Consider the following 19175-nt stretch of genomic DNA (forward strand, 5'->3'; position numbering starts at 1 on the left):
AATACTTTCAGTTTTATTTTTTTATCGTCGTCTTCTAGCTTGGGGAGGAGGGGGAATTGCGTTTGGGAACTGTGGTTTGGCCAGCTGAAAAAATCCCTTTTCAAACAAATCCTGTTTTGTTTTAGCCACTTGATTGGGTTTAAATTAAGTCTGAAATGAAAGCTGGGATTTTTGAAAAGGCCCTCCGAACCCTTCCTAGCCTGTTGCTAGCGAATTCTCCCACAGCCACTGGCAGAGTCGGTCTGATGTCACAGAATGTTCCCGAGATTCTGTCTGGTGCGGGTGGCTGAGGAATGTGTCACACAAGCAGAATATTGACAGATACTGGTGGTGTGAGAAACGTTAAGAGGTCCGTGGAGTTGGGAAGAACTTGTCCTTGTTCTAAGCACCCATAAGAGCCAGTGTATTTCATTGGAGGAAATGGAATGAAGAGGAAATGGTGTGATCCAAACAGACAGTTTGTGTCCTACCGCATAGTTTTAAAGCTGAGCACCAGCACCTTGAATTGAGTTCCAAAGCAAACGAGTACCTAATTCTTCTGTTTTAGAATTGATGCAATGTAATTGCACCTGGGTCTCAGTTGCAGACCCACAATCAATATATTGCAGTAAACCAGCTGAGAAGTTGCCAGAACATGCCTCAGTTCTCCCATTGAAAGCTAAGGCAAGAGATCCACAAGGGGAACTGCTCAAGGGGGGGGAGTGCTCTCTCTCTCTCTATATATGTGTGTGTGCTTTCCCCCCTCATTTTGGAACAAGACACGTATCTCAGATTTTACAGAGGAGGGAAGAGAGGAACAGGAAGCGCAAAGTCTCATTTATGCATCCAGAATGGGACTTTGCATCACCTCCAGGTATGAAAGTTCCCATTTGGATGTGACAGAGAAGGTTAGAAAAAGAGTGTGACCAGAGGTTCCCCTTCATGTCAACTGTAACATCTGTGTTAAATCTTAAAAGTGCTTGCTCCAGATTCATTAGAGTGGTACCTCAGGTTAAGTACTAGATTCATTCTGTAGGTCCGTTCTTAACCTGAAACTGTTCTTAACCTGAAGCACCACTTTAGCTAATGGGGCCTCCTGCTGCTGCCGCGCCGCAGGAGCACAATTTCTGTTCTTATCCTGAAGCAAAGTTCTTAACCCGAGGTACTATTTTTGGGTTAGCAAAGTCTGTAACCTGAGGCGTCTGTAACCCGAGGTACCACTGTATTCACCTGGGTATAATGTTACATGGATTTTAAATGGATTTTGATTTGCAAAATGGTTTCTTAAATGGTTTGAACAAGAATACACATACAATATCTGAGCTTGCTTTTTATTGTTATCTCAACCTTCACAATGATTATGCATGCTAAAACACGGGAAGGAAAACAGTAAGCCAGGTTAAAATGAGCAAATGGTGAAAATCTGGGAGCAAATGTCAATTCTTAAATTCAAAATTACACTAAAGAATCAGAGGGTTATAGAGGAGAATTGGAAGGGTGGAGATTACTAGGGCAATATATATTTAAGAAAGGAGTTGGAATAACCGAAGATGGAGGAGATTCATGTTATCACATTTAATATTTAATTTAATAATGAAAAATTTATAAGCAGACTTATGAAGTATAAAATATTTAATATTTATTGACGTTTTATAAGTGGCTATTTATATGAATATCATTGGTGAGTTCGCTTGATTTTATGCGCATGCATGCTTCTATCTAATATCTTTCTTCTAGTAAGAAATGTTTTTAGCACATGAAGATTAATAAAAATAAACTTACTAAGGTTTACAATTTTTTAAAATAAAATGTACTACATTCTTAATGCAATACATTTTTTATAACAACAACAATTGGTCCTTTGCCGATTCCACCTGAATGTATTTTACCGTTGAAATATTTTGGGCTATTTTTGTTCATATATGGCCTCATTTTCCTACAATGGATAATCCAGCTTTAGGAATTGTGAGTGGCTTATAGCTGAAAGGTGTTGTCTTTGGCTAAGCGGATCCCTCTGTTTTCACTTGCCAAAAAACAGCTTTTTGTCTCAGTCTGGAATGAAGTGGGGAGACAGACAAGCACTTTTGAAGCCAGGATGATGGAACAAAGACAAAATAAAATGTGAACGATAACAAGCTCTATTCTCATTCTCTCTCTCTCTCTCTAGGAATCTTTCCAGTAACAAGATCAGTGTTTTAAACGTCGAGGCATTTGCACAGCTGACTTCCCTGACAAAATTGTGAGTGTCTCGTTACATCCTTTAAAATCTTGCAGCATTTAAATTTGCCTTCCCTTTTTTGGTATTTGGCAAGCCTCCTGTCACCCAGGCCTGTGTGTATTCTGTGATCCCACCGTTGACACCCTGCACGTAGGAAAGGTGGAACTGAGCAGGGATTAAGTTCACATTTAAAGGCGAACATGTTTAATTGGCACATTCCAACACAATAAGTGAACCGAAACACAGCCACCCTTCAAAATTTGACTTCTCCGAATGTTGCAATGTCAGCCAAGTGATGTGCACAAAAATGTAAGGTGCGCAGAAAAAGCCACACATTATTGAAAACAAGTTACGAAAATGAATTATAGTAAGGGAAATCATTTTGCAAAAATGTGATATCAGCCAAAACTGCATGCAAAAATATGTGTATTAGGAAGAAATTCACATAAAGACGTTAGTTTTCACGAGGGTTGAAAAAAAAAATCACCAACTGATCTGGAAATGCGAAGACATGAATTTAAGACTGGAGAAATGAGAAACTGACGGAACAAGAACTGACAGATTTGCCCATCCCTAGGAGTGAGTGCTCCATTCATCGTGTGCGGAATCCCTGCTTTAAATTTTAAAAGAAAACTCTAAATGCTGTGACATTGAGGTCAAAAGTATAGGGGCACACCAGGGGAGGGGAACGAGGTTCATGCTGTTCAGTGGCTATTCTGCAGGAGAAGGAGCTGGGCACCTTTGCATGATCTGTACAAAGCACAGATTTCATTCTTTTCTTAGTGAAGAATTTGCATTTCATTAATGCAGAATATTGACTTCTGTTAGCATGGAGCAGAGCCTGAGGGCCACATTTCCTCGTGGGCAGCTGTCTTAGGGGCCGGATGCCAGTGATGAGCAGGACCAGATGCAAAAGGGGAAAAAATACATTGTTAAAAACTCAGTTTTCGGTTAGATAACCACATCACAAAATTCAGAGAAGAGCAAACTTTGGAGGATATCTGTGCTCTGTTCCACATGTTGATTTGGGAAGCGCAAATGAATTTCTCTCTCACACAGCCCTGCATCCCTACCACAGGATGAGGTTTTAAAAAGCAAAATGGGCTGTGATTTGAGCCGCTCTGGTTCCCTGGTTTCCTCAGAACGTTGTTACCCTAGCGAGCCAAAGCCTTTGCCCTCTATTCATTGAACAATATTATCCTTCTTGAAAAGGGAAAAAGGAGAACAGTGTTGGATGAGCTGTCAGCCCTAAGTGGTCGGTTGGGTGGACAGACATTTTTGACGCATCTTGGGGCCTGTTGGCTCCTGGTGCAGGAAAGGAGAGGTGGTTTAAGGAGAAGGCCAACATAGCCAAAGACAGTTAGCTGCAGTTTCATACTCAGGGTACCTTGGTCTGAAAAGACACCAAGGCTGGCATCCCACTCTGGGCTGAAAGCCAGTGTCAGCTCAGACAGAGACCAGCTCTAAGGGCTTATATGAAAAAGTGGGATTTAAGGTCCAAACAACATATGACATTAAACTTGCTTTTTAAAAGGCCTAATTAGTTCTCACCATTTTCTTTCTCCTGCCACTTTCCTTTCTCCCCTCGCCCAGCAAAAAACCTCCAGAGGCTTTAACCATTTCCTCCCTGTGCCATTTTCCTGCCACAAACCACCTGGGAAAAGGGAACTTGCCAGATGGTGGAGCGACCTGTGGCAGGAAAATGACATTGCAGGGAGTGCGGGAAAGTGTTATTAAAGTCCCTTCTCTCCATGCATCACATTCCTAATCCTTTTTCCCCCCTGGAAGTTAAGGAGGGTAATGCTAAACATGCATCTCTAAAATATGACGTAACATGTAGTTTAAACCTATTTAAAGGTATTTAGGCTGTTGCTAAATTAGCAAGGACTCTGGTTCCTTTCTCTCTTGTTTCATTCCAGCTGATATGGGGCAGGATGTGGGGGTCTGGGCAAGAAAACAAAGCCTTTTTGTTCTCAAGATAATACTCAGGATAATATTGTTCTTTGTCTCTCCCTGACTGCAGAGATATAAGCAACAACAAGATTTCTTCATTACAAGATGGAATATTTGATAATTTATTTAATTTAAGTGAAATGTAAGTCTGAGCATGCTAAACTTCCATATCTTTTCAAGAGAGTATTGTTTCTTTTCCTCCTTTTTCTAATGCAATAGTGCAGTGGGTTTATTGCATTTATAGTCCATATTTCATGCCCGCCCCTCAAGGAAGTCAAGGTGAAACTCATAGTTCTCTCCCTCACAATTTAATCCTCACAACAACCCTGTGAGGTAAATAAGGCTGAGAGGCAGTGATTGGCCCAAGGTCACCCAGTGAGCTTCATGACTGAAAAGGGATTTGAACCCTGATCTCCCGGGTCTGACACCACTACAGCACTTCTAGTGTAGGGCTGCCATATGTCAACAACTTTTGGTGGTTTCCTGGTTTTTTTGAAATATGGTGACGCTGTTCTAGTGCCACCTTTGTTGGCAGCAGCTGCAGGGACCCTAGAAAGTTAATCTCTAAATTACACCCCCACATTTCCATCCCACTAATCTTTGGTGTGTAGCGTTGCAGAAAGTAGGTTCACAGCAGCAAAGAAATTTCCCATTGTTTCTTTAGCTCTGACATTTCTGAGGGCTTGCCATTAACGTGCCATAGCTTTTGACAGACTTTGTCATAATCCTTTGGAAACCTAGTAGAGACATTGTGTTCTCTTCCTAGGCCAGAGAAATCCTGCAGCAACCCATCCAATGTGAAATTGCAAGGCACTTATAATTTGGGAGGGGCAGGGGCGGGAATCCTGCATTCTGCTTTATAAGTAACAGCGGTTATTGGTAGGAAAATAATTTTTTTATAAGGCTGGCTTTTGCTTGTCAGGAGAATGTGCCTTTCATCTCACTCCTCTGCCTGCTTTCAGAAACTTAAGCCTGAACCCGTTCCTTTGCGACTGCCGCCTCGCCTGGCTCCCCCGCTGGGTGGAAGAGAGAAGAGTGAAGATTGTGCGTCGGTCAGAAACGAGATGCGCTCAGCCTCCTGAGGTGGCAAACGTCCCGCTCTTCAACGTGTCGTTCAGCGACGTTACTTGCGGTGAGGCTAGGACAGGAGATGCCAACATTTATTTGGGCCGATGGGCACATTCAGAATGTTGAGTGAGCGCCACCAATCACAAAATGGCTGCTGTAGGGTGTGGCAGAAGACAAAATGGCGGCCACATTGGGGGTTGGGAAAAGGAAAGAAAGAGACAGGGCCCACAATGTTGTGCAAGCGTGACTTATATCAGCCACCCCATCAATGGGGGGAAAGGCGCCTCTCCTCTGTTTGCTATGGATGGGAGGGTGAGCATTATAGTTGAAAGTTGTTTTTAATACTGTAACCCACACTGGGAATTTAGGATGAAAGCTGGGAAATAAATAAATAATGGTGGATTGATAAAGTCAGACCAATTCAAGGTTTTCTTTTTATAACGGGAGACATAAGCATGTTGGTTCAAGAAAGGGAATGTACCAGTCTGGTATGCAAGTCTGGCCTGTCTCCGAAGGACGTTATAAAAATAGATGCCTTTTAGTCCCATTTTATGAAGTTCCATTGTGCTGCATTGAGATAAGAAAATCAGCTTATCAGGCCTCTTCCAATGTTTTTTTTTTTTTTGAACCAGCAAAAGTGGGAATATTTACCATATAGGGAAGTGAGGATTATGTATTTGTTTTACTTAGATAATCCATGGGGTTGTATTCAACTAACTTTTTATTCAGAGTCAACCCACTGAAATTAGTAGACCTAATTCACACCCATTATTTTCAATGGGTCTACCTAGACTAGGACTGACATTAGCCACAACCCATAAACTGCTTGCTCAGAAAGTAAATTTTAAAAAATAAATCCAAGGCATGTGCAAGATAGCGGGTGCCACAGAGACAGGGCAGCTCATCGTTGACAGTTCAGAGAAGGTTCCAGCCAGGGAAAAGCAGCTGAGGAGGCTACAGATTGGGGCTGGTGAGGGGTGCATCTTAAGGCATGTCGCCTGCAAGAGTTCTGAGGGCCTGATAGCGAATCCTGAAGGGCCGCATTGATCCACCAGGCTGGAGGTTCCCTGCCTCTGGCCTAATGACTTGAGAACTATAATTTAGAATTCCGTATTTATGTGAGACCTCATTTGTTTTGTCCTCTCTCTCCACCTCTCCGCCATTTTTGCAGGAGCTGACTACATTGCCTGCCTGACAGACAACAACACAGGTGTGGCCGATTCCATTGTCCGATTCACCTCCACCCTCCCTCAGAACCTGACGGAAGAGACATGCGGCGCTTTTTGCTTTGCTGGAGGGCAGGACTATGCGGGCTTCAGCCATGACGCACACTGCCTGTGTGGCATCGCTCTCGAACCAAACTCTTCCTCGGACTGCTTGCCATTTTGTGACGTGCCTCCCGCCGGGCCTGTGTGTGGCGGCCCTGCCCTTGTTCCGAGTGTCTTCCCGGCACAGCTGCCCATTTCCTTGGTGGGGCCTGACGCACCTTTTGCCCCTTACCAAGGGGTAGCTTTCAGCGTCTGGGCCCCAATTCCCATTGACACCTTTCGGTGGGACTTTGGGGACCACACAGGCCTTTTGAACACCACCAAGACAACTGCCCTCCACCAGTACACGTCACCTGGGCAGTACAGCGTCACGGTTGCCATCTTTGTCGGTGGCCGGTTGACGTCCGCACAGACCAACGTCACGGTGGTGGCAGCCCCAGAGGAGATAGAGCTTCAGTGTCCTCGTGTGGTGAAGACAAATGAAAGTTTGAGGTTGCAGATAAGGAATCGAGGGGGAACTGACCTGTCAGCTGTGTATAGCATCACAGTGCAGGAGAAAGAGTCCAGACAAAGTGAGTTGAATATTGTCTGATGAGGAGAGACAGAGCTGGCAACTTCACGTTGTTGTTGTTGTTGTTGTTGTTGTTGTTGTTGTTGTTGTTGTTGTTCTCAATTACCCACCCTTCATCACAAGATTCCAGGACAGGTTACAACAATGCAGATATACAGGGTATATATATCTGCGTAAGCCATACGTATAGTAGGCCACTGAAATTAATGGACATAACTAATTGAGGTGCATGAATTTCAGTAGTAGAACTTAGGCAGCATTCACTTTTAAAGTGCTATGATGCCATTTTAAACCGTCATGGCTTCTTCCCCCAAAGAATTCTGGGAGCTGTCGTTCATTAAGGGTGCTGAGGGTTGTAAGGAAGTCCAGATTCCCCTCACAGAGCTACAATTTTCAGAGTTCACTGTGAAGAGGGATTGGTTGTTAAACCACTCTGGGAATTGTAGCTCTGAGCGGGGAACAGAGAAACAGTGTTGTGCAGTGGTTAGAATGCTGGACTGGGGTTCAAATCCCCCCTCAGCCATTCACTGGATGACCTTGAACCAGTCACTGTCTCTCAACCTCAGCTACCTCGGGTTGTTGTGGGGATAAAATGGAGTGAGGGGGAACTATGTACACCACCTTGAGCTCCTTGGAAGGAAAGGTGGGATATAAATGTAATTAATAAATAGGGCCTCTTAACAACTCTTGGCACCCTTAACAAACTACAGCTCCAAAGAGTCTTTGGGGGAAGCCATGACGGTTTAAAGTGGTATACCACTTTAAATGTAGGCTGTGAATGTGGCCTTAGAGTTAAATACAAGCTACAATACTTACTTACTTACTTACTTACTTACTTACTTAACTTATTTATTAAATTTGTATACCGCCCTGTACTTGCAGTTCTCAGGATAAAATCAGAATATACAACCACAAAATATATCATAATAAAAAAATAACCCCAACAACAACCCAATAACATCTGTCTCCTGTAGAATATGGACTATACCATGAAATCACACCCTTTCCAATCATATTCAAGCTACTAGATCACCTGGGGTGCTAAAGAGGCTTATTATATACAAGTGAATTGGATACATTCCAAGACAATTTATATTTGGGGTGACAGGATATTATGGAGACATTTGTTGTATATTACAGAGCAGCCCAGCAAACCATTATATTTAAGCTGGAAGTTTTTGCCAATTCTAGTTTCCCATAAGACTTCAGTGAAATGTGGTAGACACAAGAGATGCACAGAATTTGTGATTTGAGAGTAATTATGTCAGGAATTTCAATCTTGACATAAAGTTTCTTGAGATAATGCAATAACGACCAATGGTTTTATTGAACAGAAATAGGAAAATGTGTGTTTGATTCATGTGAATATTTATCTGCATATGTACACACTGTTTAATAGTATAATTAAATGAATTTATTAGAAAAGATTAAGGACTGCAACTTACAGGTATTTTTATGTACATTTAATTTAGAACAACATTTTATTGAATCAATTAATTAACCCCTAGTTAATTATTTCTGTTAGTGTTAAATTCAATGAGCAGGGTGGGGTGGAGGTGTTGCCTAGCAACCAGGCCTAGCAACCAGGCAGAGTGGCCTGTTGTTTCCTGAGATATCACATGCCCTGATTGACTGTCCACTTGTGAGGGGGTTTCTCTTCTGTGTGTTTGGTTGAATGTCTCCCTGCTCTCTACAAGGCCTGGAGCAACAAAGGCAAAACCTCTCTATTACTTTCTCCTCAAATTATACATTGTTTTTGTCCAGTTTTGCTCAGTAGAGAGTTACCATGATTTCTTTTCTCCCTATACTCATCGACATTATTTAGGTGACTTTTGCTAAAAGCTTTGCAAGGTAATGCTCTTCATTTTGGCCTTGGCTGCCCTGGGGTTCTTCAATGACTTTGTTGCCATAGCTTGGTCAGGAAAGACAAGAGTCTGACCCTTGAGCTTCCAGGAAGCAGCCTGAACAATGACATGTTGATGCTTCCTCCACAGCGGTCCAACCAGTGTGCCCCTTGGATAGCGTGGTCTTCCCTGGCAACAGCCACTGCTATTGGCTGGTGGCGGAGAAAGCAGAATGGCCAGAGGCTCAGCAGCATTGCTGGGAATATGGCAACGGTACTCTGGCCTTCGTCAGCAGCCCCCAGATCCAGAGTTTCTTAGTGTCCCGCGTCACCAGGTAAGTGATTAAAAGATAGATGGTTCTTTAATTACCTGCAATAAAGTGATACTTGTTGAGGTTAATAATAATAATAATAATAATAATTTATTTATACCCTGCCCATCTGGCTGGGTTTCCCGAGCCACTCTGGCCGGCTTCCAACAGAACACTAAAATACAATAATCTATTAAACATTAAAAGCTTCCCTAAACAGGGCTGCCTTCAGATGTCTTCTAAAAGTCTGGTAGTTGTTTTTCTCTTTGACATCTGGTGGGAGGGCGTTCCACAGGGCGGGTGCCACTACCGAGAAGGCCCTCTGCCTGGTTCCCTGTAACTTGGCTTCTCGCAGTGAGGGAACCGCCAGAAGGCCCTCAGCGCTGGACCTCAGTGTCCGGGCAGAACGATGGAGGTGGAGACGCTCCTTCAGGGATGCTGGACCATGGCCGTTTAGGGTTTTAAAGGTCAGCACCAACACTTTGAATTGTGCTCAGAAACGTACTGGGAGCCAGTGTAGGTCTTTCAAGACCGGTGTTATATGGTCTCGGCAGCCGCTTTGTTAAGGTCCACATTCGCATCATACATTTAAGGTACTATGATACCACTTTAAACAGTCATGGCTTCCCCTCCTAATTCTCTGGCTACAGTTGCAAGAGTAGTTTAACAGTCAAGCCCTCTGTTAAACTCAGGAACTCTGGGAACTATAGCTCTGGGAGGGCGATAGAGGGTTCCTAACAACTTCCAACACCCTTAATGGATTACATAGACACAAACATAGCTGCATGAGGAGTATCTACCCATGATAAACACCTACCCAGAAGCGCAGGATTGTGAACATGAGATTCTGCTCTTAGCACGGGACCAAATTAGGCCTGCGGCAGGAGTGTTCTTCAGTCAGTCATCCAAAACCCATTAAATTTTGTTTCCACTGATAAAGAGCATCTCCTCCTGTTCCCAGCCTCTTAAATGATTAATTTATTGCACTATTTCATCTTCTCCTTTTCAGACTGATTGCCAGACTCCCAAAGTATTACGGACGCATTGCAGGCTTGAGTCCTGACACTGCTGAATCTGTCTGGCAGATCTGTGTTCAGGGGGGTGGTGACAGGGGAAAGAACACATTAAGATTCAAGATGCCATGTCACATTTAATAATCAATGGAATTGCACCGTGCTCTCTCTCCACCGCAAATCCCTTCACCTTGTATTAATCATGGCTGTGTGTGTGGCATTATGTGCTGCATTGGTGGCTAACACCTTATCTTGTCATTGCCAGAAGTATGTTCTATCTCTAGTGTCAAGAGGCAGTAAATGCCACTGAATGCCAACTGCCAGGAATCAAAAGTGCAGAGAGTCATGTTGCACTTAGGTCCTGCTTAGGGGCTTTCCATTGGGGCATCCGACTGGCCACTCTGAGAATGGGGTGCTGGACTAGATGGGCCTTTGGTCTTAAGTAGCAAATCCACTTCGAATCCCAAGTTCACACTCTGTTAATAGGAGCCATCTGTGCTATGGTTAACCACAGTTAGGGCTGGTGCAGGTGTACCACCCTACTAAGGTTAAAGCAAACTATGGGAGGAATGTAGAGCTGGACGCATCAACTTACACCCATCTCATTTCATTTTTGCTGGCGCTCAAGTATAGATCAATCCGGTTTTGTCTGGATGTTTGGAAAGAATGCATGTAAAGTTCACATTTGAATTGTACACATAGATACATGTGATACCACGTTTATTATTGAACCCGTTCCTTAAAAAGATGTGTTTTCCAATGCTTTTTTCTGTTCTTTACTTTGAAATATGTGTTTCATATGCATTTAACTGTAAAAATGTGTGTGTGGAGGAGAGTTCCATACTTTTTGTGCTCTGAAACCGCACTGCAAAATCTGAAAGAGTGCAAAATCTGATCGCGTGTTGGGAGTTTCAGTCATCGAGCAAGCTCCAGATCCATCAAGTTGGGCCGGTCTGTTGAAAAAAGCAGACTGAACGAATTCCTCCTAGAGGAGGGGAAGAGAGTACACGATCCCATGACACAATCTTAGGTCAGAAACATCGCCTCTGCATTGGGCCTGCCTTTCCGTGATTTCATCAACCTAAAGCCCTCTGTCACTTTAAAGGCTACATTGCTATACCATAACTTTCCTCAAGACTGTGCAATTTGCTTTGGCTCTGCTCAATCAAATCCTTTGCAATTTGGCACCTATCCTGCCTCCACCTCATAGTGGGTGGAATCGGCAGCTCCTGTTGAGCCTTCCTAGACACTGCCAAGATACAGGACGTTCTACTTTATTCCTCTTTATTTCTTTCCTTCTTTGGGCGTCTCAAGACTGTCAAAGTGCTTTGCAGGAAGGATTCAAGCGCATACCAGGAAAGTTAGGTTTATGTAATTCAAGTGAATTTAGTGCCACAGAGCCACTTAAAAAAAAGAGAAGGGGGACAGGCCAGTGCATTGAAAAGTGTAGGGTGAACAAATAATTTGTGAACATACAACATATAACATATTGTAAGGCATTGAAACACCCTGCAAATAAATCATAGAGTTGGAAGGAACCTAAATCTCCATATACAATGGTACCTCGGGTTACATACGCTTCGGGTTACATACGCTTCAGGTTACAGACTCCACTAACCCAGAAATAGTGCTTCAGGTTAAGAACTTTGCTTCAGGATGAGAACAGAAATTGTGCTCCGGCGGTGCGGCAGCAGCAGGTGGCCCCATTAGCTAAAGTGGTGCTTCAGGTTAAGAACAGTTTCAGGTTAAGTACGGACCTCTGGAATGAATTAAGTACTTAACCCAAGATACCACTGTAGTTTAACCCCCTGAAATCAGGGTTCAGTAAAGGCCAGATATAATCTAACCTTTGTGCAAGCAAATCAGCACTAACGCTCAATAAACAGGACACCTGGAGGAGCTGTCCTTTTTTTGTTGACTGCTTCTCATTACGTAGTTCACGATTCATCTGTCTGGAGGAAAAACAGCCAGTTTCCTCCGGCACTGGGCTCTAGCCGGCATCTGCTCAAATACCTCACAGACAAGACTGAGAACATCTGTATTTTATTCCCTTCAAAGTCCTTAACACAGCCTTCCCCAGCCTGGTGCCCTCCAGCTGCTTTGGACTACAGCTCTCTTCATCCCCCAGCCAGCACCCCATCTGGTTTGTTTCAAGAGCTAGGGCTGATGGGAGTTGCAGTCCAAAACAGCTGGAGGGCACCAGGTTGGGCGAAGGCCACTACCCTGATAAATCTTTTTTCTCCAGCTCAAGGAGCCCCTGGCCCTGAGTCCATTTTCCCAACTGGCCCTTCTTCTAGATCCCAGATTTGGGCTCTTTTCAGGTCTGGAGTCTGAGATTATTGATACGTCCCAACTTTTGGTTGTAGAGTCACTAAGAGTCACTGGCCAGTTGCCCTCTCGGCCTTTGGGTTATGTCCAGTGCTAGTCCTGCTCTGAGCAGATCCGTTGAAATTGGTGGGATTGAACTCTGATTTGTGTGGGACTTCTCTGAGTAGAACGTAGCTGGATACTGCCTCTTTGATTCATGTGCAGGCTGGGGTGTTGCTGTGTATTTTATTTTATTTTGCTGGATGGGCTGAAGGCGGAATGAAAGCCCCCAAGGGAGGGGATGGGGCGCGGTGGGGTGAGCTCCTTCCCAGCTGCCGTGCGCCTTGCTTTCCCTCTCACCCCCGCCCCGCGTCCCAGTGTCATCTACGTCCTGGTATTGCTGTATTTATTTGATCCGTTCTATTAGATAAACAGGGCGCAAAGGATTCCAAGCTGATGAAGTTTCCTCCTCCCGTTCGTCCAACAGCCCCCTCCGCCCCCCGCTCCTAATTCAGTGATAGAAGATGAATTGGTGGAGCTACTGAGCATTTTCTTGGAAGGTCCTTCACATACTCAGTTTCTTGTGGGAAAGCAACTGCCGAAGGAATCTGTTTCCCATTAGCCTGTGTGGCAGCCAGAGAACCCTCTCTCCATCTCTCTCTCTCCCTCCCTCCATTGATGCTTAAAAAAAATTGTTTATAAAAAATATTTTTGTGCCACCCACTCATATCAAAATCCAAGGTGGAGCACAACGACAAGTACTGACCCAGAAGACATAAGAACAAGGCAATGCCTGATGTCTTTCTCCTCTTTTTCTTGCTGTTCCTCTTCTTCAGCCCACCCCCCCACCTCTCCTCAAGGTGTTGAGGTGCTTAAGGAAGGAAGCGCTTGGTGGGGAAGGTGCCCACTTGGGGTGAGGGAGAAATTTGATTCGCTTTGCATTTAAAGGCAAATCTACCTAATCCACACTTTACGAAAGAGTAGGTGAACGAAATCTACACTTCTCCACATTTTGCAATGCTGTTTTCCAGCCAAGCGACGTGTACAAAAATGCATGTATGGGGGGGGGGGCAAAGTGTGCATGGAAATGCACAAATTAATAAAACTTGCCTGCAAAAATGCATTCTGCTAGGGGAAAATGCTTTGGAAAAACATGCATAGTAGGGGAAAGTTGCATACAAAAGTTTTTGTGTTTGGAAAAATCCACATCCAAATGCTGATGCATTTTGTCATGAGGACTTTTCAAAAATAATAATCAGCTAACTGACGTGAAAATGTGGAGAACCAAATTTAAGACTGGAGAAATGAGAAATGGAGAGCAGCCAAAGCGAATAGATTTGCCCATCCCTTCTGCCCACTGACACACTTGCCCAAAGACCCCCACTTGAGCCAGTGGTCAGCAGGCGGGAGGTGCAGTCCATCTCGTCGTTTTTCTGAGGGGGGCGGGAATGAGTTAAGAGTTAGATCATAGCTGGAATTAGGACAGGAAAATCTCCCTGGGCCTTCAGCGATGGCAGCGGCTTGGATGTTTCCTAGTCTCTAAGTGAAGCCAATTGCTCAGGAGCAAAACACAGTCGGTTTCTTGTTCTTTAGACATATTTTTGTAGCTTAAAAAGAAGAAAAAGCACGCCCTACTGGCTTGGAAGGCCAAGTTATTTTTGTCACCGTTTTTTCGCTGCAAAAGCTCTTTTTTGAGATGACCTCATTTATTACTATGACCAGCAAAGAGCCTCAGTGGTAGGAGAACCACTTATTATCTTCTTGCAAGCTAAGCCACGCCGTCTTGTCTTATGGAAGACACCCACTACTTCAGGGGTGGAGATGGGAAGAGGCTTGGTCATAGTTGAATTAATGTACTGGTTTATTGAAAATGTACTGCTTCCAACAACAACAAAAAGCACCCAAAGTGATTCGTAACAAGAATAAAGTACAGTAACACAAATACATAAACAAGCTAAAAGCATACTTTTACTCTGATTATCTAATAACTGGTGCTGTCCAGAGTGGCTCAGCAGCAATGCCTTCTCTTGGGGTTACAATTTAAAAGGCACAACACAAAAGGAAAGGCAGTTGGAAGGGAGGAGGAAAGATGGAAGCTCAGTTACTTAGTTCTTAGTTACAAAGATATTGCAATGACCAGCTGGAACAGAGTGATTTAGAGAGGCAGAGCCAAAAGTTGGTGGCTTCAGGGTCCTGGTTCGCTCCATTTCCCACAGTCCGATGGAAACTGAGCCGCATAGCAGTGGATCATCAGAGGCACCCAAAGAGGAGTGCTGCTCCTACAAGCCCCAAGCTTTCCTAAGGAGCAGCAGGCTGCTGTACTCAGAGGCTGATTTCGGTACATCTGGACAATGCACATTTCTCAGCAGCCTCCCTGAATTACAACAGAGACTGCAATTTCAGAGCAGATTCAAGTGGGAGAGAAATGTCCCCAATGGTGAGAAGGGTTGTTATTCCAACCAGATGTGTCCAGAGTGCTCGTGAAATGTCAGGCTTCGAAAATGTGACATCTTCTTCCAGCCACACTCTTTGCTTCTGCTGCTGCTAAATCATGCAGACATCCACTTCAGTGCCTCCACCCCTTCTAGCCAAGGTTGTTCCTGTGTTTTTGGACCCTGCTGTCTTTTAACCTCCGTTAACTGGAAGAGAGAGCACCGTAACAGTTGAGGCTGTCTAGGGCAAAATGGCCATGCAGGCTCAGGCTGTGTGGGAGTTGTGCCAAACATCTGGAGGGCACCAGGTTGGGGAAGGCTGCCGTATGAGGTGTCACAACTGAGAAAGCCTTCTCTCCAGTTATCACCCGCTCTCTACTTCAGAGGGACGTGGAGGAGGGCCCTGGATGATGATCAGTTAGGTTGAAAGTGGTCCTTTAGGTCCCCAGCTCCTAAGCATAAGAACATAAGAATAACCTGCTGAATCAGACCAATGGCCCATCTAGTCCAGCATTCTGTTCTCTTGGCGGTCAATCAGATGCACCTGTAAGAAGGACCCGTGCACAAAAGCAGTCGCCTCTCCTGCCATTTCCAGCAACTGATATAGCAGTGTAAGGCCTTAAACATCTGCACTATGAATTGTGCTTGAAAACAGACGGGCAGCCACTGCAGCTGTTTGAAAACTGGAAAAAGCGATCCTCCTAGCCAGTTCCAGTTGGTAGCCCCACAGTTCCATTTTGAACTAATGGGAATTACTGAGAATCTGTTGTTGACAGTCCTGTGTACAATTTGTTGTGCTAGTCCAATGCAAGAGTTACCAGTGCTCAGAACAACAGCCCATTTCAGCACCAAGAAATTAGATGTTGGTTAGATTTATTAGGAAGGGTGGTAAATCACAGTTTCCATGGAGCTTTTGGCACGACCCTTCCAGCTTAATCTACTGACTGACTGACCTTGCTCAGAAGCCTAAGCATTTCCTCCCATTCTTCTTTAGAGAAGCTCCATAGCTTAGTGATAGAATATCTGCTTTGCATGTAGAAGGTCCCAGGTTCAATCCCCAGCATCACCAGGTAGGGCTGGGGAAAGACCCCTCCCTGCCTGAAACCCTGGAGAGCCTCTGCCAATCAGTGTAGATAATAATGAGCTAGATGGATCAAGGGTATGACTCTCTGTAAGGCAGCTTCCTATGTTTCTCTTTAAATCAGCCCTTGATTCAGAATGATGAAGACTAGAAGCTTGCTTTATTTTTAGGTGGTAGGGCATCTGATTTGCATGTAAGGCGTCTGAGGTTCAGTACCCAATGGCATCTCCAGGTAGGGCTGGAAATTACCCCCACCTGAAACCCTGGAGAGCTGCTGCTAGTCAGTGTACACATTAATGAGCTAGATGGACTCTGTATAAGGCAGGTTCTCTTTCTTACCTTTGGCACCCCTGCTCTTGCCTCCTCCAGTGTTGGAATTCGGATTGCAAACTCCTCCATGCATGCACTGGTGGCGTGCTTAATGCCTTGTGATTCCCTGATACTATTCTGGACTTTCTCTTCCCCCAAAAGGAGCTTGGATGTCTGGATCGGGTTCAACGCAAGCCCCAGCCCTCTGCAGCGAGAGGAAGGCTTCAATCTGCAGAGCTGTCAGAACTGGCTCCCAGGAGAGCCTCACCCGTCCAATGCTGACCACTGTGTCCGGATGGGCCCGGCCGGCCAGTGCAACACAGACCTCTGCACAGCCAAGCACAGCTATGTCTGCGAGCACAAGCCGCAAGGTGGGTGGCTTCATGAAGGGTCTCTCTTGGAGGCAGCTTGTGGGCAGAGTTCTGTACTTAACATTAAAATTCTGCACCAATAATTCTGCAACCCGGACAACACATTGTGCGTCATTTCTCTCATCCTTCGCAGTCTTTCTGCTCTGTGTGACTTACTCTAGTTTTTTTCCGGCTGGGAGGGAAGGACAAGGAGCCAGAAGTTCTTCCCCCAGTCCATGAAAAATATATCCAGGCACTGAGTAGGCTCTGCCCATCGGCTGCCTGGGGCAGGCTTGCTTTTTACAGAATCAGAAGGCTGCTTGTCCATCAAAGGCTTGTGGGGAGGAATTTAATAATAACTTTGGAAGATGCATCCAGGTACATTTTCCCATTGAACGTATCCAAATAACTAGATGGTGTCCAAAGTAGGCGCATCTTCCGTCCAATTGATTCTTCTGTTTCCCAATAGCTGTGATAGTTAAAAAAAATAAAAATGGGATTTTTAAAATATAGCAACAAATATATAGCATAACTTGATATATGTTATGTGCTTAGTCTTGGGTCCTGCTTGCAGGTTTCCCACAGGCAACTGTTCAGCCACTGTGAGAACATGATGCTGGACTAGATGGGCTGATCTGACAGGCTCCTCTTAATGTCACTCCATAAGAAAAAAGAATAGAGGCTAACTTCCTTCCCTACCTGTTTCTTTTAAACAGAGATCCTTTTAAATGCTGAGCACTTTTACCTGGGCACTCCCACCTTTGATACTCCTGTGGCCACGAGCAATGCTACGGAAACCGAGGAGCTGTCAGCCCCGTCAGGAACGGTGGAGGTGAGGAATGCTAGTGGTTCCCTTCCAGCCGAGATCTCCCCTGCTAAGGCACCCTGCAGCTCTGTGAACCTTTTGAGTGTTGTGTTTTCCAGACGGTGGTGTTTCCCGGCTTGGCGTTCCAGCAGGAGGGTTATTTGGTAGCCTTGGAGCTTGTGACTCAGGAACTGAAGAGGGATGTCCAAGTCCGGTTTCGAGTGCACCGCCCAGCACTCACAGAAGGTGAGGTGCCATTATGTGGCTTGCTGGGAAGTCTTGCTAATGTGAATCTGAAATATTTGTACGAAAAGAAGGAAATTGGTCTCATGCCCCAGTTTCTGCATTGCATTGGAACGTTATGGAATCATAATATTGTAGACTTGGAAGGTACCCCAAGGGTCAATCCCCTATAATGCAAGAATTTCAGCTAAAAACTCTTTGACTGATGGCAATCAGACCTCTCTTAAAAAACCTTGAATGAAGGAGTGTCCACCACCTTTCCAAGGAGTCTGTTCCACTGTCAAACAGCTCTTTCTAATGTTTAGTCCGAATCTCCTTCCTTGTAATTTGAATCCACTGGTTCAGGTCCTACCCTCCAGAGAAGCAGAAAACCAGGGCTTTCTTGGGACTGGCAGGAACCCTTTTTATTGTGCATCATTCAAGATTATTTGTGCTCAGGATAGTTATATACAATCCAGCTTTCAATACTCTTTGCATCTGCAAAGGTTTGGGGGCAGAGATGCTGCTTCTTTTCCAATCATCGCATGCCCATAGCTTCCTACTGAAATCCTGTAACTTTTCATACCACAAATGTTCCAGCATTGTTGTTTTGTCCAGCTTTTGTTACACCACTGTTTGGAACTCTTAGTAACCCTTCAGCGTCACACAAGAATGTCATAAGGCAACCCACCCAACCCAGACAACATATTTACAAGCAGAACATAACAGAAAAGGATGTGTTTTGCTCCCCCAATATCAATAATTATTATTCTTCCCAGATATTGTGAATGCAACAACTCAAATTTGTACCTTGATTTTTGGTTTCATTTTAATTTCCATTCAACTATATTTTACATCTGTTTCTTACGTCTTACATGTTATGGAGTATTATGTTCTTGATTAAATAAATAAGATTATTAATGTATCTCTGGAGCCCAGACAAGGCTCAGGCAATATTTATCTGTTTTCTCCTTTTCTCCTTCCTGCCCATAGTCTGCAAGGAAGTCCTGAACACCATGGAGCTGTTACCCAGTTTGGAAGAGAATGGGACGTGGGCAGAAATGGAGTGTGCGCTTGGGCTCCTGTGGTGCCCTTTGACCAATACATGCCTTCCGCTACAAAACTGCTGTGATCCGGAGACATGTGCCAACAACTCTGCCACCAGCTCGCCCAGCCCCTCTCCTCGCACTTGTGAAAACCTGTCAGGGAGGAGCGAACTCAAAGAGTCGCTTTTTACCTTGCCACCTGGCCCTTCCACACGGTACCTTGTGAGTGTTTTGAACCGAAAGTGCATCCGGGATATTTCTACCATTGTGCCATATTAAGTCACTCAGTAATATTTTCTGGAATCGATATACAGTACTGAGTTTCAATTGCTTCTGGCTAGACTCTGTTTCTAATCCTGGCCGCTTCCCCCCTCCTTTCCTCTGAGGGTCTGTTTGGGC

The 19175-nt window shown here is 44.6% G+C and overlaps 1 protein-coding gene across 2 annotated transcripts in view; it reads left to right on the plus strand.

The window, feature by feature from the left end:
* The window catches only part of PKD1 (polycystin 1, transient receptor potential channel interacting), a 114644-nt gene that overhangs the window by 36123 nt on the left and 59346 nt on the right, over window positions 1-19175 (plus strand). For both annotated transcript variants that reach the window (XM_083584728.1, XM_083584727.1), the window contains exons 2-10: window positions 2147-2218; window positions 4221-4292; window positions 5113-5282; window positions 6390-7058; window positions 9052-9235; window positions 16516-16724; window positions 17420-17535; window positions 17628-17754; window positions 18724-18998. In XM_083584728.1, the coding sequence (XP_083440854.1) occupies window positions 2147-2218; window positions 4221-4292; window positions 5113-5282; window positions 6390-7058; window positions 9052-9235; window positions 16516-16724; window positions 17420-17535; window positions 17628-17754; window positions 18724-18998 (1894 nt within the window). The remainder of the gene's footprint in view (window positions 1-2146; window positions 2219-4220; window positions 4293-5112; window positions 5283-6389; window positions 7059-9051; window positions 9236-16515; window positions 16725-17419; window positions 17536-17627; window positions 17755-18723; window positions 18999-19175) is intronic.

The sequence above is a fragment of the Podarcis filfolensis genome (assembly GCF_964270895.1).
Source record: "Podarcis filfolensis genome assembly, chromosome: 14".
Lineage (NCBI taxonomy): Eukaryota > Metazoa > Chordata > Lepidosauria > Squamata > Lacertidae > Podarcis > Podarcis filfolensis.